This window comes from Calliopsis andreniformis, chromosome 9, assembly GCF_051401765.1.
Source record: "Calliopsis andreniformis isolate RMS-2024a chromosome 9, iyCalAndr_principal, whole genome shotgun sequence".
Lineage (NCBI taxonomy): Eukaryota > Metazoa > Arthropoda > Insecta > Hymenoptera > Andrenidae > Calliopsis > Calliopsis andreniformis.
The window spans coordinates 20,472,630-20,498,086 of NC_135070.1; the positions used below are offsets into that span (position 1 = coordinate 20,472,630).

General features: G+C 43.0%; 3 protein-coding genes across 3 annotated transcripts; 1 reads left to right on the top strand and 2 right to left on the bottom strand.

Moving 5' to 3' along the window:
* The first annotated feature begins 7 nt into the window (after window positions 1-7).
* On the top strand, window positions 8-6,069 carry LOC143183671 (protein N-terminal glutamine amidohydrolase). The gene is made up of 6 exons (XM_076385336.1): window positions 8-87; window positions 1,043-1,246; window positions 1,330-1,491; window positions 5,154-5,307; window positions 5,432-5,702; window positions 5,915-6,069. The coding sequence occupies exons 1-6, from the start codon at window positions 77-79 to the stop codon at window positions 6,067-6,069; spliced, it is 957 nt and encodes a 318-aa protein (XP_076241451.1). The 5' UTR covers window positions 8-76.
* Window positions 1,556-3,129, bottom strand: LOC143183666 (isochorismatase domain-containing protein 2). Its single transcript, XM_076385327.1, has 4 exons — window positions 2,836-3,129; window positions 2,540-2,683; window positions 2,279-2,464; window positions 1,556-2,207 (listed from the first exon to the last, which is right to left on the bottom strand). Exons 1-4 carry the CDS (start codon window positions 2,962-2,964, stop codon window positions 2,055-2,057), a joined length of 612 nt encoding a protein of 203 aa, XP_076241442.1. The 5' UTR covers window positions 2,965-3,129; the 3' UTR covers window positions 1,556-2,054.
* Window positions 6,070-9,823: 3,754 nt separating the features above from the next.
* On the bottom strand, window positions 9,824-19,975 carry Pwn (calcium-binding EGF-like domain-containing protein pawn). Its single transcript, XM_076384919.1, has 15 exons — window positions 19,843-19,975; window positions 14,239-14,554; window positions 13,809-14,144; window positions 13,484-13,731; window positions 12,583-13,398; window positions 12,228-12,410; window positions 11,957-12,155; window positions 11,646-11,884; window positions 11,440-11,567; window positions 11,095-11,365; window positions 10,806-11,022; window positions 10,611-10,736; window positions 10,329-10,536; window positions 10,004-10,246; window positions 9,824-9,931 (listed from the first exon to the last, which is right to left on the bottom strand). The coding sequence occupies exons 1-15, from the start codon at window positions 19,898-19,900 to the stop codon at window positions 9,824-9,826; spliced, it is 3,696 nt and encodes a 1,231-aa protein (XP_076241034.1). The 5' UTR covers window positions 19,901-19,975.
* Between the last annotated feature and the right edge of the window lie 5,482 nt (window positions 19,976-25,457).

A 25,457-nucleotide genomic window follows, 5' to 3' on the forward strand; every position in this document is an offset into this window, starting at 1 on the left:
AGGTTAGGAATTGATGGGCTAGCGGTACTTCCAATTTCTGTCTATTTTTCAAAATTGTTACTATAGAAAGTTCATCATGTTGTTCTGGTATGATTTCCAATTATCATCAATTTTTTTTCTTAATAAATGACATTAATTGTAAATGGTTAGGAACATGTATTGATTTTTATAGGTAGCGCCGGCGCAACGTTTTTTGTATAATGTTTATAATAATATTTATTTGTGAAATATCCCAGAAAATGAGTTATTTTATAGAGACAATATTGGAATTTTCACGTATAAAGTTTATTACGAATAGTGTGCTAACATTTGCACATGAATCATATGATATCTCGTGTTTGGCAAACTACGGTGGGGTTTAATAATAGTTAAAGTAAATAAATTGCTGTAATACATAGGTTCGCAAACACGTAATGAAACTTCCACGCTTATAAAAGCGACTAAAAATATGTTGAAAAATATGAAGGTTTAACGGATGATATACTGTAGAAGAGACGATAACTTTATGGCAAGTTCAGATTGTGTTTAAAAAACAAAAGAGAATGAGAATACTAAAATATTATAGAATTACGCAAATGACAGATACAAATGTTATAAAATTTAATCGAATATTACAATTTCCATGTTTCATTTTTCAAAAATTATTTTCAATTTTATACAATTTTTGTGTACTTCAGTATACGTAAAAAAGCTATGGCATAAAAAGTATTAAAATCTAATTTTCTAAATGCCTTTTATAATAATAAACAATTTATTTTACATTTCATTATCTGTTATTATATTAAACGATATAGAAATAATATCTAACGACATTCAAATTTCGCGGTTCGGAACCATCTGTGCACGTTATGTTTCATTCCTACTGTGAAATGAAACGATAGGATTATTTTTAATGGAAATTATAATTTCCAATCACAATAAAATTAATACACAATTTATATAGCAGGATATATAGCACTACAGATTCATTTTGTTTTTATATAAAATAGAAATATGAGGAAAATGTTTACTTTTGTGAGTCACATTGTATCGTTTCCTGTAGCAAAAGCGCGGTAAAACGGGGTGCAAAATGTGCCGGTTGCCGGTCATTTGCACAGTCTTCTTACGCACGTCTAGTAGAACGGATTCCCAAATTAATCATGGAAATGTTAAATGGTAATGCCCCATTGAAATTCGCGAAGTTGTCTGATAAAGCCCACGCTCCGATAAAAGGATCGAAATATGCTGCTGGATACGATTTAAAGAGGTACGTTATCATGTGCAATTATTTTGCAAGTAAAACAGACATTAAGTAAATAGCGCCATGAATCACGGTCTTCTTTGTTACAGTGCTTATGAGTACGTCGTGCCAGCACGTGGTAAAGAACTGGTTAAAACTGATTTACAAGTCGAAGTACCTGAAGGCACGTATGGGAGAATCGCACCACGTTCTGGACTCGCGTGGAAAAACCATATCGACGTAGGTGCAGGAGTCATTGATGCTGATTATCGGTGAGTCTTTATTACAATATTAAAGTTGTTGAAAAATGTATACAGTTGTCTGAAGTTAGAAATAAATGTTGGCTCTGCGTGATAGAGTTATTCTTGACAAGTTGTGTGGATGGGCATATGTGGATGTACATTTATATCAAAGATATTGAAATGTAGTTTTTTTTTTTTAATATAGGGGAAATGTTGGGGTGGTACTATTTAATCACAGCAATGAGGACTTTAAAATTGCTCCAGGGGACCGTGTGGCTCAACTGATTTGTGAAAAAATTACGTATCCTGAAATTCAGGAAGTAGATACTTTAGATAATACAGATAGGGGAGAAGGAGGATTTGGTTCAACAGGAACCAAATAATAAGTTCTTTATTTGCATTTCCCAAGTATATTTTGTTATTTTTTTAATTACTTCTTTACCTAGCAAGTATTAATATTTTAATAAAAAAAATGATAACAAATAACAAGACATTTCAAGATTTAACCATCGAATACCTCCTATAAAAATCCTATAAATGAACAGAACCAGCCATATACGTTCCCATAAAATATTACTGTTTCCAACAATGGTTTATATCTTTGAAATAGGCACAAGACCTGTGTACAATGTAGGTGTCTTTACCAAATTTTGTATATTTTTAAATTCCTTGTGCTTTGCATCTGCCATTAACTTAAAAATGACATTTTCTGAAGTAGTTATATGGCATCCTATTTCTCTCATCCTCTGTTAAAATAATATTAATTAAATCCATCTATTCAATTTGTATCTACTTGTAAATACTGTTTGCTTTTTACCTCTAAAGCTAATAATCTGTCTTCTTGGGTACGCGAAGTACAGCAGTCAGCAACTGTATGCACTTCATATCCACTTTGTCTCAAGTCAATTGCAGTATTTTCTACGCATACATGGGTTTCGAGACCAATGAGAATAACTGAATCTGGTTTTTGACCAGAACATATAGTAAACAGTTCCTTATTTATCTAAAATACATGAAGGTATTTGAGTATAATGTAATTACATATTCCATAAAAAAAATAATTACGTAGTACTCTTACTTCAGGTATGCACATACTAAATTGAGTCTTTGAAAACGGTCCCTTGGCATTGGAAATGTCAAACGTAGAAATTGTTTTGCCCAAAGCCTTCGGATTTTGCTCAGATACTATTACTGGCACCTCCAAGAGCTTCAACGCATTTATCTGCACGTGTAAATAACGTAATTTAATCTTTGCAAAAACTAGACCTAACCTTGAATTCTCTTAAACATTTGAAACCATATACAAAAAACCCAAAATGACCCAATCGCGAAATCTCTGCAAAATCATGTTGTACATGATGTTTCGATATTTACCAATTTTGTCGAGTTTTGCGTGACTTTGTCGAATTCGAACATAGCCTTAGCAAATTTCTCTTGGACGTCGCATATGAGCAAAACACTTCTACCCGGTTTGAGAATAGCTCTGGAAGCGTTCATTGCCATTCTTCTTACGATATCGACTACAAAAAAGACCGTGGGAATATATTACGACACGATGCTCGTGTATCACAAAGCACAGCAGTGACGAGGTCACTGGGACAAAGTACATACGAACATACGTAAAAATCTCCACCCCACAAGCTAACGTGCTTTCATATTGTTTGTGACGCACGTGATGTATTTCTGCGATATTCAAAGTTCATGGTCAGACTTAGCTTTACTTATTTTAGATACGTTGCATTTAATCGATTTCGAATAAACCCCGTCGATGCGCGAGTAACGCAATTAATGGTGTAAGTAAGGGCTTGGGATTTATTTATTTAAGGAAAACCGCAGAAATCCCTTAATATATTCAAGATCATGTTTAAAATAGTAGTGCATAAGACATAAATAGGATACAGTAACATTGAAGTTCAGATAGAAGTGACAATTGCTCGCTAAGAACCTTATTACAGTAATGAGAATGATACATATTGGTATTGAACTGATAATGAACAAAATAGGATGTGATCTCAAGAAATCTCCCAGTTCTTATAAAAAGAGATCTCTCTCATGAAGGAAGGTGTACATTTTTCCCTAATCGAATGACTCACATTCAGAAATGTTTATCTCCAGATTTCATAGCGATAGTTAAAAATCAGAAACGAAGGAATTTTTTGTAAATGCGTTATTCCGATTTCCACGCGTTTTTGCGTCATCTCGTGCAGATGGCGAGCGTGCATCGACCGGAATCAATTTGTAAAATATATTTCTTAATGCGTATCTAGTAGCGTAAGTTTACTGATTTAAATCGACTAGCTCAGCGCGTGCGTGTCGCTGCAGCGGCCCAGGTGCGAGTCGAGTCGAACGTGGAAAGGCCGCAATAGAGCAGCGACGGCGGCCAGCGTCAGTCAAACAATGTTGTTCCGACTGGTCGGATGTACGGGTTCGTTTTGACTTTGCTAAGCTGATCAGGTTGATCCGACCAATCGGATACGATGTTCGTGTGCGGTTCGTCGACTGAGAGATCGCAGACGATTTAACGATCCGTGGCCCTCGTAGCCCTGTTAGAATTAGTAGTCGAATTGTCGGTGTAGTTCCCAACGAAACGAGTTTGTAAACAAAGAATGGCCGTGGAGCCTCGTGAGGCCGGGCACACGAAGCCGCTGGTGCAGCTTTTCCCCAAGGCGTCCGAGTGCGTGTATACGAGTTGCTATTGGTAAGTGCTTCTCAGATAAAATCCTCTCGACATTTCTGCTGTACGAGAAATATCGATTTGAGCAAATAAAACGTGTCGTATTGCGGTATATACCGTGGATGGATCGATACGTTGCAGTGGTACAGAGACGGCAGTGCGATATGCTGCCGCCATCTTTGAAATGTATGAAATACCCACGAATCACCGTGCACCGTCTGCTTTGCTTTGAAAAGTACCGCGCGTTTCTGTGCCTTGTTGCTTGTCACGGTGCAATTTACGCGATTGTACCCTTGTTATCTGCGGTCAACGTTGCCTGTATATACAAGCGTACGCGTTCCCTTCGCTTAGTTTAATAATGCATGCATACTGCAGATAATTCGCACGACACCGTATACAGGATTTTTTTCTCCACACACACGAGGCACACATAGCCGTACATGTTAATCGCCTTGCGCGTATCCAGTTGCCCCATTTCCATCCGTTCTTTCACAACGCTTTCTGTGCATTCATTTTGCCAGACGTACAATTTATCATCCACATTTAACAATATTTTATCCGCTATTAGTATTCCCTCGCATATGTTTCGCTAATGTCCTTCGCTGATGCACCTGCGTTCCATATTTCGCAGCACTCTTGCTGAAACGTAACACAAACGTAACTACACTTTGTACAGAGCATCTAAAAAATATGTGATACGAGCTAAAAAGAGATAATAGATATATTTAAAGCAAATTGATTTGTTACATTCTGATGAAATGTGCCGCAAATTTTTCATTAACCGATTTAACACGAGTGTCAAACATGTAGCAGATGGATAATTAATAAAAGGTTATTTGAAATTCCACTGTAAGTCCTTCTGAGTCGTATCGCATAGTCTGAGATTCTCTAACCATCCTTGCATAGGATGGTTTCATAGTTGCACCGTATTGCATAATATTTACGCTCAAGCACGCAATTGTATTCTACCGTTTCTCGAGCACCGCTCGTCAGCGAGAACATACTATTATCATTCTAGCGAGGAAAATGTATGGAAGCTGTGTCAGGATGTAGCGACGAGACACGGATCGGAATTACAGCATTGCTATGTTGCTTTCGTGAGCAACCCATGGCGTAGCGTACCGCTTTGGCGACAACGGGCGGGGAAGGACGAGGATAAGCTCGTTGTTTGGGTTAGTTAGACAACAAAACAGCAGCGTTGTTTCACCAAGAAGTAGCTGCATCTCAGTTTAAGCATCCTAGCTTTCCTATATGACGGCTTTGGGGACAAAACGTGTTTGTTTGTTACATTCATAGGACTTCCACGTAATCCTTATCTACGCGCCCGACGAAAGGGCGGTCGTGTACGATTTAGATAGCGTGTTGCCATTTCCGACGCACTTCTGGAAATACGCAATGGAAACGTTCAGATCGGACGAGGTGGTGCAGCCGGAGCATCACAGGCGATTCCGAGTGGTACCAGCCAGCGTATATTTACGAGAATTCGCGTCGGATCGGCATCACATGAAGCGCGAGGATGGCACATGGATCAAGACACCGCCGGATTATCCGCCAATTTCAACGTCAAGTACGTTTAGCAAACTTGGGAACCCATTTATACCCGTCCCGTGGGTGGAAACTTGCGTTCGTGTTATCTCCATTAACGAACATTTGACGCGGTAACTGTCTGAATTCCAAATATCACGTGTCTGGACATAAATGGGTTGACAAACATTCGTACCCCCAAAACTGAGAACATACCTTTTTTATCAGATACGTTTCTTTTTGTGAACGTTCCAGCGTGCAAGGATAACTTGGATTCGTTCATTAACATGGACCCAGGGACCGGGTTCGGGGTGGTGTTGACTTTAGAGCAATTATTCGATCGATTTCATAGGCCGATCGCAAACGCAACGGCCCCTCGCACGCCTCAGCCACAACCAACACCGACTTAAGAGAACCGTTGAGTAAGTTCTGCAGGGTAACGATCGTTTGCTTCGATTTCCAATCAAGTCAAAATCAATTGTATGGCCTAAAGGAATTGGTAGGTGCATGTACCTCTTGCGAGCTGAACTTATTGGGTCAAAATTTGATGATAAGACTTGTTACTTAATCGTGGCTAAACGTTCAAAATCGCGCTTGCGTTTCTGTCAGCAAAGATCTTACTGGAACCGATTCATTCTTTCCTACACGTTCCTGATTTCGGACTGTTCTCGTTGAACAGTTACGGCATTTGACTTTTATTTGTCACTTTTGCGTGCCTTGTTCTTGCCTTTGATAGAGTTTCATTGCGAGGTTATCGTTGAACGCTTCGGTTCCAGTGCAACGCATTTCAAAAATGTTCACACTCCATTTTGAATCAAAACTTAGGTCTATCGGTAGCGAAAAACAGATGGATCGTGTTATTTACGTGTGTCGATAAGCAAATTCGACTTTATTGCGCGCGAATAATAATTGTGCTGTGCTATTCTCTTTCCAACTAATCTCGACAAAGTATTTGCCCGTTATATATGTATATGTATATCTAGGATACGCTGAAGTGTTTCTTTTCCGTCTTTTTGAAAAGTCGTTTTTGCAGAGCCTTGCGGAGACCCTAGTCTCCGTTCTGTGCTACACGTTACGATCGACCGTATTCCAAGTTTTGAGTCGTGGTTTATAAGTGTCCTCGTCTTCGTACATTTTACCGATAAACTCGTTAATCTTTATCACGGCTTTGCTCTATCGATGGTATTGTATCGTTATAATTATTGTGTCAAAGACTGATCGTATTTACGGACAATTTCCAAGCTCGAAGGGAAATAATCGCCTTCGAAGACGCATAATTATTCATATTAGCGCGTTCGAGACACCGGGCGCGTCTAAAGCGCTTATTATTATTGTGTAATCGATAGGTATAGTAAGGGCAAGAACTTGATCTTTGCGAGATAACGTAATTATTACAATTATTGTAATTCTTGTGATACTTTACACTTTCTACTTTGAATACCTACGCTATACTTGTCTACTGTTTGTACTAAAGATTGATTCTTGACAACCGTGCGTTCGCCTGTCGACACGAATCAGGTCGGGTCTTGTTGGATCAGAAGAAATCGAATACGAATTTACACGAGGTTACGAATCCCTATGACCAAATTGTCAACATCGAAAAATGATCTCAGTGTCAACGAATACGTGCGTATTTCGACTACATAATCCTGACAACGAAAATTTTGAATTCTTTGATCTTCCACTTAAGAGAGCGATGTTTATGGCATTCTGAGACACTTACCCTCCATGCGTGTACAGTTGTCAATGCGTTATCACCATGCTGATCAAACAGTTTCTCTAGATCCAGGAAAGATGACGTGTCACGTAATTTTCATTTAATATTTCAGAATCATGCGTATTCACTGGAATCTTCTCGATTCCTTAAAAAATAATTCGCTGTCGTTGACCTGTTGCATTTCGTTCTGGTGTAACGTGGAACGACTCGCTGTAGGAAAAAGTTGCTCGACAAGCGAACGCAATCGGGCTGCTGGCTCGTCGAATCGCGATGAAAAATGGATATAATCATCAGAAGTGGACGAGCCGACGGTCGTATCGATAGTTTAAGAGTTCGTCCACTCTTTGCCTTCCAGAATCTTTCACTAATTCTCTTTATCTTTGTCATCGACATACGTTTCTCTCCAGTTCACGCGTATATCATGTACTAAGCGCATACGTACTCGTAAGTAGCCGTGTTCGCGACTTTCTAACACCTAGTCATCGGAAATCGTTCTAATGTTGAGTGCGATGGATCAGTAACACGGAACAGTTTCTCGTCGCTTTTACACGAACACCGACGTCATTTATCGTATGTGGAAAACCCGGGACCGATCTTTTTAGCGTGTAATGTCTTCGATTACCAGGTTAAACAAGAAAAAAAAGTGGAAAAAAGATCTAATCTCTCTCTATCGTTCAGGATATTACTAAATATATCAGAGGAAATTATATTATCATAGCGATGATGATTATTATTACTATATTATATATATACATAGTATATTATATACATATACATGTATGTATATATTTATCAATATTTCATATTTATTATATTGATATATTTAATTATATTGTATCAATTTCGATACGCCGATAAGAGAGTTTAGTCGAAAATGTTGAATTATACAATGTTTTATATAATATATACGTATACATATATATATACAAACATATATATATATATATATATATCTCTATATTTGTCGACGTTCGGTGACATTATTCTCTTATCATTGTCATTCAGCGATATACACTTACGATACGATTTGAGAGTTACAAATCTTTCATCACGATATTCACATGTTCACAGTCAAATTATTATAAAAAGAGAAGAATTTAACTTCGTCTTTCGAATCTACGATAAGTTAATTATTGATGAATGGATGCGCACTACGTTTTTCATAGCTTGGAATATTGTGAATGTACTTCTCGGTCTTTAAAGAAAACATTATCACGTATTCTAAGGTCCTTTCTCCTCTTCCTCAAACGGCTGCCATGTTCTATCCTTAATACATTAAAGATAAATGAAAAAAAGAAAAAAATACATAAAATACATAAAATACTTCCATGTGGTAATCGAAGTTAAAGTTCCAGTTTGTTGTTTCGTTTTTCCTTTTAAGACCGAAAAGTTTAAATCGATGCGATGTAGTTTCGTTCGATGGACATATTTATTTAAGCACGTATCGATACTTCCTTCCGCACAATCGACTTTCTACGCTACGTTCGACATATACCAGATATTTAATGTTTCTTACCAATACGCGTTTAAACGTTTTGCTCATTACGCGCACAGTATTTTCGGCGTTTGTTCGATCTGGTTGTACACTGTTGAGATGTATCGTATCATAGGCATCAGAGAATTAAAAGGAAAGCGACGATGCGCATGAATTTTCAAATGTATATTGTATTCGATTTGCAAAAATATATATAATGTACAATTACAGAAGTTATATGATGAATTATGTCTCACACCCTGCAACGCGATGCACGCGCCGAGTGACTTCTATACTGCCCTTGAATTTTTGCGTTTTCGATTCGTAATATGCAAGGACAACATGAGTAATATTACATAAAAAATTATTGCATCGTTCGTCAGTTTGACAATAACTGTCGAAAACATGGTGATCACAACGTGACACATAAAAAAGATAATTAATATTCTTTCGGCAGAATTGCAAGTCCTCTTTGTGTCAGATTGCATCACCCTTTCGTCAATACTTATAGTTAAACCATACAGTATAAATAGTAATCCGTAATGCGAGTATTAAACTAACTAATAATTCAAAGGAGCAATTGTATTAGATACTAATTGTTCAGTATGCACCTTCGTTTGATAGGATCTTATAAAACAGCCTAACTATTTTTTCAGGGGTTGTTAAAAATACATTTTCTCAAAAATAATACTAGAGTAATAAATATCTATGTAATAACGAGTACGTAACTAAAAAATAAGTAATGCTGAAGTTGACTTATACAGACACGAATCGTAGAAACTTTCGTATAAAAAATATTGGAAAATAGTAACATAAATGAGCACAGGTGTTACAATTACATTCATTTTTCCATCTTCTCTTCTATGAATCGCGTTTTCAGTTCTTTTTCGTTCGTTGTAGTAATTAATATAAGTCACACTTTTCTAATCACTGTCTTTGTTAGGATATAGCTGAACTAACATTTGTCTGAGCCTCACGTACGATAGTACGGTCTATAGGTAGACATGGGAATATTATTTTTTGATAAATGGTGCACGTCACCCTGGTCATACTCCACGTCATTGTAGATTCCGCTTTGATTCTGAAAACAGAAAAGCCTTGATACACCTCTCGGCTACCTGAAGACGAAAGTGAGAGGGATAGTGATACTCACCGCCAGGGATGATCGGGACTTTGGCCTGGGAACATGGAAACCACTATGCTGTGGGATCAAATCGGCCCTGTCTTTATCCTGTGGCTCGGAGTCCGAGCTATCTGGATCAGGTTGGTGTCTCTGTCTTGGTCTCAAAGGAGCCTGTAGTCTTGGCAGCGGCACTGGTGGTAACGTTCCATGGACGTTGATAGGTGGATATCCGAACACGGCTGAACTTGGCCGTGTCGGGCCCATCGGCTCAGTCTGAAATCAAATAAAAACGTGACGCATGTTCGAAGCAAATTCAAGAGATAACTCTATAAAAAATAAGAGGGTGGTGACTTACCGCGTAGACGTTGGCAGTTGCCATGTGGTCGCCAAAATGTGCCCACATGTACGGTGGCAAATTAGTCGGCGGCCCCTGCTTTACGGAAGCCAAAGTGCCTACGGAACCAACTCTCGCCAAAGTTCCAGGAAGGGTACCAGGGATGCCACCCTGAATGTACCCATAAACCGGTGAGCCAACTGATTTTTGTTCACGTGACCACCTCCGGCTGCAAGACAGGTTTAGAGTAATTTTTCAAGAAATTTTATTAATCAAGCGAATAAATTCAGGAAAAATATTCACCTCCACATAACCAGGCATACAAGTGTTAAAACTATGATTATTAAAGCTGCTACTGACGCTCCTATTGCTACGCCCAAGACCTCTCCATCAACCTCGCATTGAGCGCCATAGTAATTACCAGTGCACCTGTATAAAATGAACAATCGTTTTGAAAATGTCACATTTTTTCTGAATTATACAATTTCGTTTACTTACGTGCACTGCATTTGATCGCCCTGATAAGAGCACGACCCGCGATTGTTACAGTAAGTCGACGGACAGGAAATGCAGGTCCTTCCTGACTCGTTTAGATTATCCTTGTGAGGATCCTTCAAACCTGGGTTGCAGGAGCAAGTGAATCCACCCCAATTATTTGTGCAGGTTGCTGAAGAGTGGCAGTCATTTAATTCTGACGATGCACACTCGTCCAAATCTGTAGTATGAAATATACAATGAATCAGTGATCAGGGATGAAAGATTTTTTCTAATTTTTTTTATGTCTGACCTTGCAAATTTGATATGGATCCAGGTGGACTGTCTACATAAAGTGCACTGTTCCCTATATTATTGCTTCTCCTATGAATAACACCAAGTAGATGCCTCTGCAGTTCGCCTGCTAAACTCGGTCTAATTGTCCTCGGCTCGTGAGTGAGTTTCAAGGTTGCATTGACGAAGACACCCCCTTGTCCTTGACTCACATCTCCCTGGTAGACGGCATTTATCGAGGAACCCATGTACTCATCCGAAAATGGTGTCATCGACATGGCAGATTCGATCTAAGAAAACGAATAAAAAATTGTCATAAATTTCTTACAATTTTTTAATATAATCAGAAGTAGATTTCACTCACAGCTCGATTTGCTTCGTACGCTAGTGTCTGATACGCTTCAGAATCTCTGTCGGTGAATCCTCGATCCCATACGACCCTTTTATCGTAAATTTTGTCCACCCTGATCGATACCACAATACTGACAATTTCTACCAATAGAAATTTCCAAGTTAGTACAAATGATCAGTGTGAAACTCTGCTTATTATAGATTTGATATTTTACGAACTTTTACACGGCAAAGAGTGCTGCAGCCTGGCATATCCTGGCTTACAGTGACAGGCAGACACTCCTTGAATTGTGGCACACGCTTCGTGTTGACTGATATCGCACGTGCTTGTGTCACCAACGATGCAAGTATCGATTCTGACCGGTGGTTGAGTGGGTCTTCTAGGGAATGTTGGTCTTCGAATGGGTCCAGTGGGTCTTGGACTTGCGGTTGGAGAATCAGGTTGCGCAACTGCAAATCTGCATAAAACATATTACAGTCATGAGGTTGTCGAAGAACTAAAGTGAATTTATATCCTTAAGGAAACGAACCCTGTGCCAACGATGGGTGGAGGTTGCGTTCTAGTCGGTTGAGGCTGAGCTTGCACGTGGGTGGAAGTTCGATCTGAGTTTTCAAAAAGATGGAGGTACGTTCTTTTTCCGTCGATGCTGACGAATCCTTGACCCTCAACCGCGGAAGTTAAGATCACCTCTGCGTTTCCTGCGTTAACTGGTACTCTAACGCCTTCTCCTAATTAAAGGAAGAGAGAATATAGAAGTCTGTTCATGCAAATATCGTACAGTTAAACGGGCTATTGGTTACCAGAGCCTCCACCGCCAGGGCCTTGGACAGCCGAGACCGTGACATCAAAAATATCACCAAGAGGTGGATGTCTCGGTGGTGCGTAAGGTCGTTGGGTGGCCAGTCCTTGAGGTCCTGTGTAATCTAAGGTATCGTCAAGGACAATTCCAGGCCGGGGTCGGTAAGCATAGCGATCCGTGGGGGCTACAAAGGAGATTAATTGAGCATAGCCAGCTTTACCGGGTGTACAAAGGAACTTAATTGAGCATACTTATTCGCGAAGGCCACGGGAATACTTCATTATAGACTGAATGCGACATTATCGTTTTATCGAATGAAAAAACTCACGGAGCGTGCGTTTCAGCAAACTTCCTACCTGAATTCTTCGTGAACGTGTTGGCGACAGGAGTATGAACGATACTTTTCTCCGTGGTTGATGTGACTTTCGTGAACATTGAAGGCAGGCTTTCTGTTGGGGTTGCGAGGCTCGATGTGCTCGTCGAACTTTCATAATCGGGCGATCTGCTCGGCTCCAAAGCCGTTGTGTTCGATGCACTCGAAGAATTATTCACATTGTTACCAGAAGGAATGGCAGTCGCCTGAATGACCGATTTAGTCGTCGTAGGTTCAATCACGTGCACTGACGAACTGGTCTCGATATTTAACGTGGAAGTGGAGAAGGATTTCGTCGACGATTTGGAAATAGTCGAACTGCTAGTGGAAGTGGAGTCTCGAGAAGTACCAATCTTTGAAGATTTCGTAGGCTTGATTTCCAATGGTATGACAGGCTTTGGCTGATCATCGTTTGTTTGATTAGATTTGCTAGCATTGAATCCACTCGTTTTCTCATTATTTAACTTATTTTCTTTAGATGGAGACTGATGCTTATTATTCTCCTTTTTCGAATCTTCAAGCTCCGGTTTCTTCGACGGGCTCACCGTAGTTTTATCATTCTTCGTGGTTCCACCTTCATCGTGGTTCTTGGTTACATTCTCCAGATTATTAACAGTAGTTTCATTCTGATCGATGTCTTCCTTTTTCGTAGAGGATTCCTCTGTTTCCTGAGTCTCGGGTTTCGAATCGAAATGATGTTTATCCGAGTGTTTCTCATCTGGATCTTTCTCTCGGTGGAAACTGGAATCCAGCGAGGGTGGCAGGGGTTTATACGGTGGAACTGGCCGTCTGTTTCCTCCTAGATATCAGACATGGCCATCAGTGATAACATTCAAGAAAAACGAAGTATTATAAAAATTATTAACCACGTTCTGATACAATACCTGGCCGATTCCATGTCCATGGCCGATTTCCCTGTGGCACGATCTGTTCGGGCAAGGGAACTCCATTTACAAAAGGTCTGATAGGCCTTTCTGGTGGCAATTGGTTAACTACAGGCCTATCGGGAGCAGGTGGCTTCTCAAACGGATAAGGTTGATCAGGAGGTGGGGGTGGGTTCATTCCAGGCGTATCGAAATCAGGTGGTAATGGTGGAACGTCAGAAATTCTCGGAGGACCTCTGTTATTAATTCTGTAAAACAAGAAAACGCCTTGTAATACAAATTCCTCTTACAATGGATGATGTGACCGTTGGAGCAAATAATTTACCTGGTGGCTTGAATGGGCTTGAGAGGTCTCACGGTATGGGCGGCGACATTTACGTTCCCATTGAGCAGCTTGACGATGCCCGTGATGATGTCCTGTATGTCAGGATTCGCTTGACGTTGTCCTGGCGAGGCAGTCTGCAGAATGGGAGGCGGAGCATGATCGCTATAGATCCTCGGCGTCTCTTGACGAGCTTGTCTTTGTTGATCTATCGCTTGCAGATAATGTGCTCGTTGATTCGACACTCCAGCCAGGTGATGGGGCTCCGACAAGAGTTTTGGTCTCTGCGGAGCCCCTTGTCCTTCCCCCGACATGGATTGGCTCGTTGTGGGCGCTATGCTGTTAACAAACACAGAGGAAAACCCTCTTCGTTCACTTTCCCAACAACTCATCCAATTATTATCGACTTCTATTGGAAGATTGACTGACTTACTGGTAATATTCGCCCGGCTTTACTTCTATATTGTTTCCATCAATTTGGTCGACGTGCTTCGACGAAGTCAACTCGTCGATAGCCTCGTCGAGGCCAGTGTCTTCGTCCTCGAACCTCACATCGTTCTTATCGAAATTATCGATGCTCTTCGAGCTCTCCAATTGAAACGCCGGCACGGTTCTCTGGAACGTCGGCGATCCATCACGGTGGAACACGCTGGACGTCCTTTCCGGTCCCATGTACGCGCTGGCACTGAGAATCACGTCCTCCTTGGAGGAGCGAGAGGACGTTGGATCGTTTTGGATAGCCAACACACCTGCACATAGTTAAACAGTCATTTTCATTGCTGTCTTTTACGCTTCTAATTTTCTGTGAAAGCGCTTCTAATTTCCATAAAATTACACCTATGCCTATGGAGTGCTTCTTCTACGTGCACAGAAAAATGTATATGCTCTGAAAACAAGACACTTAATTATATCACGGTTAATGAGAGTCTCATCTACGTGAGAAGCACTCGATTCGTAAATGCCAAAAGCAGTTTCGCCTGGAACGGTACTTTCGAGCGACTTTTTGCACCTTCGTTCATTTTTCCCCATCGATCAAAAGTGTGCACCTGTTCTTTTCGAATAGTAGGCTTGGGGAAGCATCGGAAGGAGTGGCGTGTATCTATCGGACGAGCTTGAAATCATCGTGGTAGTCGCAAGAAATGTTGTGTTGTCGATAACCATGGAAGGGTCGCGATGGAGAGTCACAAAAACTAGAGAAGATCCACGGTCGATCGGCAAGGAGAACGGTACTCGAACGGTTGACATTCTCGAGGCCGGTATATCGAGTGGTTTGACCAATCGTGGACGTGACGCGTATGAAATTACTACGTTCCATCCTCCTCTCTCTCCCCTCACTGCTCCTTTATTCTTTTGCATTCTCGTTCCGTCACACCTTCCGCCTTTTCGTCGCAGAAAAAAGATGGTCGGCATCGAACACCTCGCTTTCGTCAGAAACCAATTATCCACCAGTCCGGAGCTCTCTTCGATTTTCATTCGCGAATCGCCATTTATCACGCGATCAGGGGTCTCGCTATTATACCCCGATATCGCTTTTATCGTGGCTGGCGATTCACGATCGCGTTCAAGCAGTGTCCAGTATTGAAATTGCGCGGCAGACGGGACAGAAACAATGGGGGCTTTTCATGCAACAATTCAGCGATGCGCGAAGCAATTTGAGTGAAACTGCAATTGCAGACCGACGGATAGATCGCCGCATATAGATAGTAACGATTGGTGTCCTGAATATCAGCGTGAAAATGTGGAATACTAACCGAGATAATTAATCGTTTCGATCATACGCCATACAAGTTTTCTCCACCACCGTGACGCTTCGATTTTGTCGAAAGTCGCAATCCTTGAACGGCTGCACGTCAAGCTTTGTTTCTTAGAAAGTGCACCTGTATAGTATAGCATTTTCCTCTACTTTTTCCTTCTTTTTAGACCTTTCACCATCTTACAACGATTATTTGAAGTCGTTCATTACCTCAAGACAATTTCCCTTCTTATCGAAATAACAAAAATTTCTTCTAGCTTTAATCGTCAAATCGATTTCACAGATATTTACGAGCAGCAAAGAATAAGTGCTTTAATTAGTATTTCCCTAGATTAATGTCTCCTAGAGGAAGGAACGAGTAATTTTTCTGCAATTAATGTTTATAGTTCGTTGAATCTACGTACTGCTCTGGGGTAATTAATTATTCATCAGCGAAACAGTGAATAGCTGAACCGAGAAACACATTAGCGTCTTTAGAGTCTTGATTCGACTTTTCGATCACCTGCAGCCAGAAACTGTCGATTCTTGACATATCGCAAAAATCTCGCTGATCATCTGAGACTTTTTTCTTAAATCCCAACCAGCTTGACGGTCCATCTCGCTAATTGCTCATTAAGAGCCGTGCGAAGCGACACGATTTTCGAACCGCTGCCCGCTCGCGGTTGTAATTAAACCAACTGCTGCGCAGCTTCGTTCTACCCAACGAGCATCATGCTCTCGATCTTCCCTCCACGATCCTCCTAGATAAAACCTTTCGAGATCGTCAAGAACTGGCCAACCATCTAAAAAACTTCTCAAGTGTTCATCAAACACCTTCAATCATTTTCCCTGAAGAAATTCAAATCGCTCTGCTCGAACGAAACTACAGTTATCCTCTTGGTACACGCGCCAATTAATTCAATTTTCCCTCCGCCATTATGGCAACGCCTAGGCATTGTTTTAGAACAGGACGCTCCATTATCGCCGTCAAGATTATTACGGTTTCGGTTGTAGCTAGCATTAGATCGTCAAGTACTGAAGTTCATTTGCGCGATATGCATTACGAGCTCAGCAGGACAGAGTTACGATCCAGCGTGAGAATCCAAGGAAATTACACAGTTGTTAGTATCTAGACCAGCGTGACACAACCGATGATAAGTTCTATTGCAAGTACCGTATAACTACATCTTGTTCGTGTTCAGAATTTCTCTTATTTTATCGTCGAAGGAATTTGTCACCTGCTATAGCCAGTAATTAACCGACTGCGTTGTCGAGACTTCATGTCTACAGGAGAATCACGTTCCACTCGATAGATTCTATCGGTAGACACGCAGTTAGAACTTAGAACGTTCGTTACCGAGGACTTTCGTTTCCTATTTAGATCGGTGGTAGCGTTGACGGCAACGTATAAATAATAATTATAAACGCTGGCTGCATGCTGCGAACAAGTAACGGTGGTTCGCCAACAGCGTAACCTTCCCAACGTGAGAGCATTGGATAGGGATGCCGTGAGAATGTAGGTGAATTGCATGGTTGATCCTGTCGCGACGAGCGGAATGCAGCCTGTTGGTCAAGCTCGAATCTTCGAGTGTAGTGAATCATTCAGGAGGCCAAGATTCTCATCTGTCAGGGATTAACGAGCGATCGTCGGTTAAAATAATCAACGATGCGCGTTCCAGGGATTAATCAATCCAATCCCATCCTTTAGGAGCGAGCACCAGCTAAGCAATTAATTGTGGAAGATTTTGAAGTTTCCTGGTGCCTCGCTGCGTGCTTTACTCGAGCCAGGAGTTGCTCAAGCGTCAAGACATTTTTCCCTCCAAAGGAGAACTATTCACCGCTTCACAGATGAGCAACTTCGAGAATACAGGAGAGTCGCGAGACTTCAAGTTCGCGGTAAACACAGTCTGTGCCTCACGAGGTAACGAGGTAACACAGTTCTGTCTTATATATAAGGCATCCGTAAAAAATATTACCGGTTCTAGATACCACCTTCGATTGCCTTGCGAGATACGTATACTCTGATAATATTTAACACTGGACTCTAGCTAATGGAACCTCGCGTGCACGCGATTAATGACCTTCGTTCCCTCCCCTTTTCATCAATTACTTTAATTGCTCCCCGTTTTCAATTATCAGAACACCCCTGGTGCTCGCGGTTCACCGCTGCTTTGTTCATTCACCGCCGATCGATTACACGAGCAAAAGGAAGATCGATGAAGGTGATACTGCGAGTGGCGTGAAATGGTCGTAAACTATCCTGCAGGAAAGGCGTACCAATGATAGAAGTTTCTAAAAATTCCTAAATGTGTGAATGTTCGCTGAAGACTGCCTGGAGCGACGTTCGACCCTGTGACGCAATTCTGTCATACAGGACGACTCTAAGGCAAGAAGAAAGAAACGTCGAAGGGGTTTATCCGTGGAAGCGTAGACCGAGCTATGCGCCGTCTCTCGAGGCGGTAACGGCAGAGTTAACGGTACACCATTCCAGCCCAATATTTATTCTTTTCGCCAGCGAACGCGACATTCGGTCGCCCCTCCGCGAGATTCGACAGGTGTCTGGTTCGAGTTCTACCTTCTTCATGGCGAATACTTTCAGGAAAAGTGCGCTTGCTCCTTGAAGAAACGAAATCTCCAACGATGAGCCAGTGGACTTTCCGTTCTGTCGCATACGAAGCGATTTCGTGACACTTTCACGACTAGCGTGGTTAGGCGAAAGTCGAGTGACGAAACTCCCTGCCGGATCTGTTTCTTTGTGTTTTAACCCGCGTCGACGGTGAGACGTTACGCACCGCATGTAAATTCCGGTAGTTACGTAAACGAGTAGTCGATATCGCAGATGAAATTAAGGAAAAAAACTCTTGAGAGGTGTATGGGCTCCTGCTGGTCGATGACTCGAGGACCTTGACTATTGGACCTCGCCTAGACTGCGAAATGCTTCATTTGCATATGCCACCTGGACCGGTTGAGTCTAAATTCGGAGGTGGTTCTCTTCGATGACTGTTCAACAACTATTGTAGTTACTTTCGAAGTAAAAGTTTTCAATTTTTTGCGGTTAATTTTTTTTCCTGCTAGCCAAAATGCTTTCGATCGCATTTGCAAACTACGAACGTATGTATTATCACTCTTCCGCTGACTTTTTAAGTCCAAGGTGTGAAAATGTTGGATACACATACGTGCCAGGACACGAGTGCGCGGTCATGCTTGCAGCTTTCTCCTCTGCCGTTTCTTAAACTCGCCTCTGTGACGTGTAGGTATATTTCGTTTTACGTATAGAAATTTTCTCCAGTAGCTTCTATTCTCTATAGTGTCTGAATATTTAATTATCTCTTTTTTTTGCTCGGTGGGGACTCAATGGTCTTCGCACGAGCGAATGAAGCTAATTGCCGCAAGCTTTACTGTACCTTTAAATAATTTATACGCGAGGATCAACCGTCCATGGACGGGTCGATGAACTTTTTTTTCATCTTTCCACGATCGACTATCTAGCTATAACTTTACCTTGCATTTACAAGATTCTCATAGCGATTGTGAATCATTTATGTTTATCAGCAGCGTCTGCGCCGCGAATTATCCGGAACCGGATATGTTCCTACTTACGTACCCCTTTCACAGAAATAATAAATCATCACCGGTTGTCATTTCCCACTGCAATTACGAAAAGTCAATTACTCAAACTTTGCAATGATCCTGCGAAGTCGACCTGCATCGTGGGATGCACGGAAGAAAAATAATTGGGAATATTTCGCAGAATTACAAAGTTGTAGCATCGTGTACTTGACGATGCCATTATCGTTGGTAGCTGAATCAAAACCTCAGGATATTGCCTTTTATCTCGACGACCTGCAGCCTTGAACGACATGGAGTTTTCGACAGGGGTCAAGATACCGGTTCAGCATTGAACCGCACGTGGCTGCTTTAAAAGCTCATCGGACAGGTTCACACGTTAACCGGTTGAATATTCGCATTCTCTCCTGGGTAACTAACAATCGCCGAGGCTAAAAGCTAATCCAACCTTGAGTCTTCCATAAAAATATTCGCGATGATCATTAGCATCAGTGGAACACGCGAAACGGCGTAGAAAGCGTGCCTCGAGTCATCTTGATCGGAATTCCAAATTACCTCTCAACATGGATGGCTTACTCGTGTATTCTCAAACACGATAAACGACCTGCGGATAATCTAGATTCTCTCTAAACAAGCGTCTCCACCTCAAACTTTCCCATTTAATCTCGATACGCCACCTGGTCCCTATCCAAGCCAGTTCGGAAAGTGGATCGAAATCAGGATCGCCTGTGGACTTACCTGCGAGTATCAGGATCGACAAGGTCACGAGGACCCTCGGCCCCGTGTGTCCTGGCATCCTCGATCCCTGCACGGATTGCGGTCGAACGGTGAGCCGCGGTTACTCTTCCCGATCAAGGTCAAGCCTAATGTCAAGGACACGGTAAAGGATTTCCTCAGGAGTGCCAGTAGCTGGACCAGTCGTTATCGTTGCGAAACGTGCCACGATACCAGCCGCTCGCCGCCATTTTGGATTGCAAACCTATGCCAAGTAAAAACGTCGAGCATCGTGGAAACATTGATGCCCCCGGCCCGTCATTCTTTCCTTTGCTCGTCCTATCCTTCCCCTCCGATGCGTTTTTTCTCCTCTTTTATTCGGTCTCGCACTCTCGCGCACGCCGGTTGACCTACTTGGCCACGGTTAGGTCCGGTGTACGCGTCAGCTTTTCGGTAGGCTATTCCCAACAATATTCGTCACCTGTTTCTTAGTTTCCAAAACCTCGCGCCACAATTTTCCCTGTTAAGACTTTCTACCAGGTTCCTGGTGTATCACCGTGGCTTCAATGCGGGCAGACGTCACACGGAGATACGTCCTGTGTCCTTATTTGACCAGGAAGTTTCACTTGAAGCTGAAATTTCGAAACGTTCAACCTGGACGCAGGGCTTCGTTTCCCTGCCGACAGCTCGGCTTCTTTTCCCTTGCTAAATAAACGTTATTCTACATATTTTAATTTCTCGATTTCTTCTGCATAATTCACAATAGTTGGCGCGAATCACGTTTAACTTGTATCACAAAATCACACCGATGTTCAATCGCACCAATCTATAGGAAGTTTGATCTTCGACTTAGCACCGAATTACCATCTGCAGACAGGACCACCAGACTTTCTCGCCAAATTTCTGTAGCACCGAGGACGCGAGCTGGTCAGACGATTTCATTCGGTAAAACCGTGACCAGAAGAAGGAACTTGTTTCTCGTAGAAGGAACGAAAACCTTCAATGCTCGATCGTGTTTCGTTCGAGGTTCGCTTCACGGTCGTTCACACGGGACTGGCTTACGGTGAGGACGGTCATACACGGTTTCTCCCACTTTAACTATGCCATGCTACACCATGGTGCACTATACCTCGCTCTTCTGGAGTATATACGTCACGTCTTCGTGGCTCGCTTCCACCATGCTGAGCTCGCACGTCCACTCAACTCCTGTTCCCCCCTCTCTTCATCGAAATTTCTCTCTCCATCCCTTTTTCGTTCGCCCCTTTCTCCGTCTCTTGTTCCCTCTTCCCTCAGCATCTCGAATGGGCAGCTCTACCTCGACCTACCTTTCGACGCTTTCGGGACTCCGATCTTCCCAAATCTTCGTCCCAACTCGCGGCTCCGCGTCACATCCAGCTTCTCCTCGCCTCTTTCTCTCCTTCGCCCGCTTCCTCCGTCTGCAGTCTCTTCAGCGGACCGTGTCTACCTGTGCAGCCGCCCGTCGAAACTGCCCAGGAGCGCGCGTTTTACACCTGCGCGTCTTCTCCAGTTATTTTCTTGTTTTGGTGGTACCGTTGCGAAAGGGAAACGGATTTTTCCGCGAAGGAAATCGCGGAAGCGACACTCGCCAACGGAACGGCCGATTGACTACGCAACAGATGCGGGTAATTGTGCAAAAATCTTGGACGAAAGCGCGTGCTTGCGCGAGTAACGGGACCCTGCAGGTAGAACGTAAATACGGGGAATTAATCGGTTCCGGGCGACACTTGATCTATTCGGTTTTTTATTCAAATTAGAGAAATCGCAGCGATAGTATCCTTTAGAAATTGAACTGTCGAGTATTTTTCATTGGATCAGATGCCAAAGGTTTCAGAACAGCATCTCGGCATCTCGTGTCAGAGCGATCAGGAAACAAATGTTTCGCCGAAGATAAATGATCTTAGTCAGAAGAAGGGAACATCGTAGCGGGCCACGGCGGTTCTTTTTTGTAATACTCTGGGCGTTCATTACGTACCCTGTGTATCGCGAAACTGGTTAGAAGAGGTGTGCATTCCTCTCAGGATTAAATCTGGAGGCTGAACGATTTTCGTGGAAAATTTTTCTCGGTTTCCTTTGGTGTTACCTCTATTTCTATTTTACCATCTCGTGCCGATGATTATTCTGCATTTTCGAATTCTTGGAATTCGCAGAATTGTGCTTTTGCTTCCAGACATTGTATATTTGAGAATATGATCATGAGCGTAGTGACAAGCTTATACAATTGCAGCAATTTATCGAGAGAATTGCTAACTCATGAAAGTTCAACAGGTGTAACTGTTGGATGGAATAAGCAACTTCTCCAGAACGTCTCGATCGTTCCTTCGGAGGCGAAGTGGTATTCGCACGTTGCAATACGGCCACGACCCTTCATCTTCTTCTTCCTCCTCCTTCTGGTCTCTCAGTATGGTAAAACCAGACTGGAATGCGCGGTTCTACCTGCCCGATTGATCAAGCAACATTGATCTTCCTCGCGATGGGCAGATCACCTCTCTGACATTGCAGCGTAATCTTTAATTTCCTTACATGAAATAAACCTTTAGTTATAGTCTTATTTGACTTAAACGCTGAGGTAAATGTTACTCCAGATTGTTTCGTAGTTCTTTGTGACTTTTTCCTGAATAACCACCATTCCAGGTTTCGTTTAGAATTCTTCGAGAACATTCTTGATATCTATTTACCCATTGACCTCACGTAACGCAGGCGCACCTTTCCTATTGTCAAACTTTAAGAAGCTCAGTTAGCTTGTCTGTATTGCAACACGTGGTGCGCATAGAATTAAAATTGCACCTTAGTATAACGGATAGCCCCTTGGGCAAGTATCCATAAAATTAGTCGGTCAGTAACTGATCCTCATCCGGGAGGGAATAATAGAATGAAAATTGTTTCGTTATTTCGATCGGTTCAGGGAACAGGTTACTCCAAACCGTTGCCTTCGCATGATGTATCCATTACTTGATAACAGACTCCTAGATGAAGTCTTCAAAATGCGTGAAAAGTAATTGCACAGGTGAAAATACAATCTGATCGACCATCGAAAAGGTAGCTCGTTGAACTACCAGGTACCATCGAGGAAGGCTCGTGCCAGGTACTGGAAATACAGGTTCCTACGGTCGATAATCGAATGCCCGCTGTTCTACAGCTGGTAGACTAAACTTTCAAATTTATTTTCAAAGTTTCCACTTCATTCTAAAACTGTGACACCAGTGCTATAAAGAAATATAAAAAATTGTAAAATGCTATATCGATATTCCAGTGACATCGTACAGGCCCACTAAAAAAGTTCCCGGGCAAAGAGAAAAAGGGTAAGAAGAAATTCCAAAAGAAGTAGAATCGTAGCGAGCAATGATCACTCGGTGTGGAGTGTAAGTTCGAAGGTCATCAGTATCCGGCCATTCCATCCGCGTTTTCCTATGCAACACACGGCCACAGTACGGGCCGGGCCGTATTCTCTATTTTCATTCCAAGCCGAGCCGAACAATGGGGGATCTAAATTGGGCAAAAACCAGTCTGCCGTCTAGTTTAGCGAGGCTGAAGGCATTCTGCGGCGCAGACGGGAACAACGACGACCCCGTCCCCACAATAAGGCCCTGTCGCCGTGGCTGGTGGCTGAAATCGATCGAGACGGCTCGTTTCCGCGGCCTCGCGGCTTCACGATGCCTCTCCACGATGCCTCTCCACGATGCCTCTCCACGATGCCTCTCCACGATGCCTCTCCACGATGCCTCTCCACGATGCGAGCAGCCTCTCGGCTCGCCGGGTGAAAGTGGTAATTAACGACGCGCACCGAAGGAATGTCCCATTCCTCCTGCCGTTCCGGGGGGAACAGACCCTGTCGCGAGTGGTTCATCGTACTCTCGACCGGTTATGACACCGCTCGCTTTTTATTTATTCACTGCTCCTTTATCGTTCAACTCTCCGAAAACGATCCCACGCGATTCCCTCTTCGCCATTTCTCCCGTTTCTTCCTCGCGATCCGCTGCAGACTTGACGCGGACACGCGTGCTTTCGAGACGATGCCTCTCGCGATCTCGTCTCAACGTCCAAACAGTTCGTACTAGAGTCTTATTAGTATGGGTTGATGGGGCGGTTGCGATGACAGTCGGCCCGAAAGGTCGGGATTATTTTTAGCGTCTCGACCCGACGCGAATCCGGCCAGAGACAGAGGAAACTCGACCCCGCAGGGTCGATACGCGCGGTGCTGCAGCGCGGACGATAAGAAGACGGGAATGCACGTTTCCGTGGCATTTCGCGTGGGGCTCGCGATTCTACAATCGGTTCATTGTGTCCCCTCTTCTGCTTCCTCTCGCGCTACTCGCTTTCAAGTACTATACAGGCCTCTATGGAGCTTACCAGGTGCACGCAGTTTCCAGGTGGTACGAAATTTCGAGGTCGATGAAAGAAACCATGAACAATCCTTTGCTGGATCGAGAATAGAACGATATCGCGCGCCTTTGATTGAAAAAGTTTGCAGTAAATATTAAACCTTTAGAAATGTATAGGTCCTATAGGTTTCTACCTACAGGTTCGCTGGTTTTTCCACAACCATGAGCAAAACAAATCGCCTCGAAAATGGTAAAATAATCTGACGGCTCGACGAGACAATAGTAGGTTCGTGGGTGCACCGAATTCTGGTTATATGGCACATAACGGAACTCTCGATTCCCTTCCACACTTAACGTCGCCGTACTTTCTTTTGTGGAACGTCTGGTCCGCCTCATCGCCTCTCCTAGTCCATGCTCGTTCACGTCAATGGCCGTGCCATAAAACCTTATTGTTTTTTCTTCGCTTGGGGACATTCATGGTAATAATCGAACTGCTCGGCGACCCAGGCCATTGATAATCTGTTCGTCGGTCGGGGAAAACTTATTCTCTGGCACGCTTTCCTGATTAGTCACGGATCAGCTCGGCGCGACTCGTGTACGATTGTTGATTCACGGGCATAGTGTCTCCGTGCGTCATCGCGACTCCCTGCATTTGCAGAAACGCACAACGGGCCACCTTTCGTCTCATCCTTCGTCGTAGCGATCCGCTCGAACGACCGGCGTCGCGCATAATGAAAATACTCGTAATCGTTACTGTACACCGCATCTCTTAGTCACACGCAGATGCGCGAAATGATTTTCTTTCCCCTCCCAGCGTGTCCGTCGCGCGACAGTGACGTCTCGCTTAATCGCGGCGCCGAACATCTCTCTTAATTAGAAAAAAAAAGCTCATCCGCTTGAGCGCGCACGCGCGTGCACCGACCTCCAAAAATCTCGCGGAACTGCGAAGAGCAGCCTCGCGGAACGGCCTCGAGGACCGGTGGAGGAGTGACCCTGGATAAATTGCGGACATCGGAATAACGAAGCCGCGTTGTGCTACGCAATTCCAACTGGACCTCCTAATCCAACGAAACGGAATACGTAACGAGCACGACTATATGGAAGGCCCACCCGTTCGGCCAGTCTTCTCAGACCAGAATTCGAATCATGTATACAGGGTGTTGAGAAAAAGGAGTTCAAGATTCAGGAGATGTGCGATGATCGTTGAAACCATTGGGGACGTGCTTGCCAGACGTGGGTCAGGAAATTAACTTCGTTGGAGTAAGAACCATTTTCATTTATTTCTAATAATATGTTAGA

What these genes read in the sequence shown, in the direction of transcription:
- LOC143183671 (XM_076385336.1), top strand. An exon ending in GCTGGATACGATTTAAAGAG is followed by an intron (nt 1,247 to 1,329) that starts GTACGTTATCAT and finishes TCTTTGTTACAG; the next exon opens with TGCTTATGAGTACGTCGTGC. An exon ending in GTCATTGATGCTGATTATCG is followed by an intron (nt 1,492 to 5,153) that starts GTGAGTCTTTAT and finishes TTATCATTCTAG; the next exon opens with CGAGGAAAATGTATGGAAGC.
- LOC143183666 (XM_076385327.1), bottom strand. Translation starts at nt 2,964, where the DNA reads ATGGCAATGAACGCTTCCAGAGCTATTCTCAAACCGGGTAGAAGTGTT. An exon ending in CGCAAAACTCGACAAAATTG is followed by an intron (nt 2,684 to 2,835) that starts GTAAATATCGAA and finishes TTACACGTGCAG; the next exon opens with ATAAATGCGTTGAAGCTCTT. An exon ending in ACAGATTATTAGCTTTAGAG is followed by an intron (nt 2,208 to 2,278) that starts GTAAAAAGCAAA and finishes TTATTTTAACAG; the next exon opens with AGGATGAGAGAAATAGGATG.
- Pwn (XM_076384919.1), bottom strand. Translation starts at nt 19,900, where the DNA reads ATGCCAGGACACACGGGGCCGAGGGTCCTCGTGACCTTGTCGATCCTG. An exon ending in CCCTGGCGGTGGAGGCTCTG is followed by an intron (nt 12,156 to 12,227) that starts GTAACCAATAGC and finishes TCCTTTAATTAG; the next exon opens with GAGAAGGCGTTAGAGTACCA. An exon ending in CGTACGAAGCAAATCGAGCT is followed by an intron (nt 11,366 to 11,439) that starts GTGAGTGAAATC and finishes TCGTTTTCTTAG; the next exon opens with ATCGAATCTGCCATGTCGAT.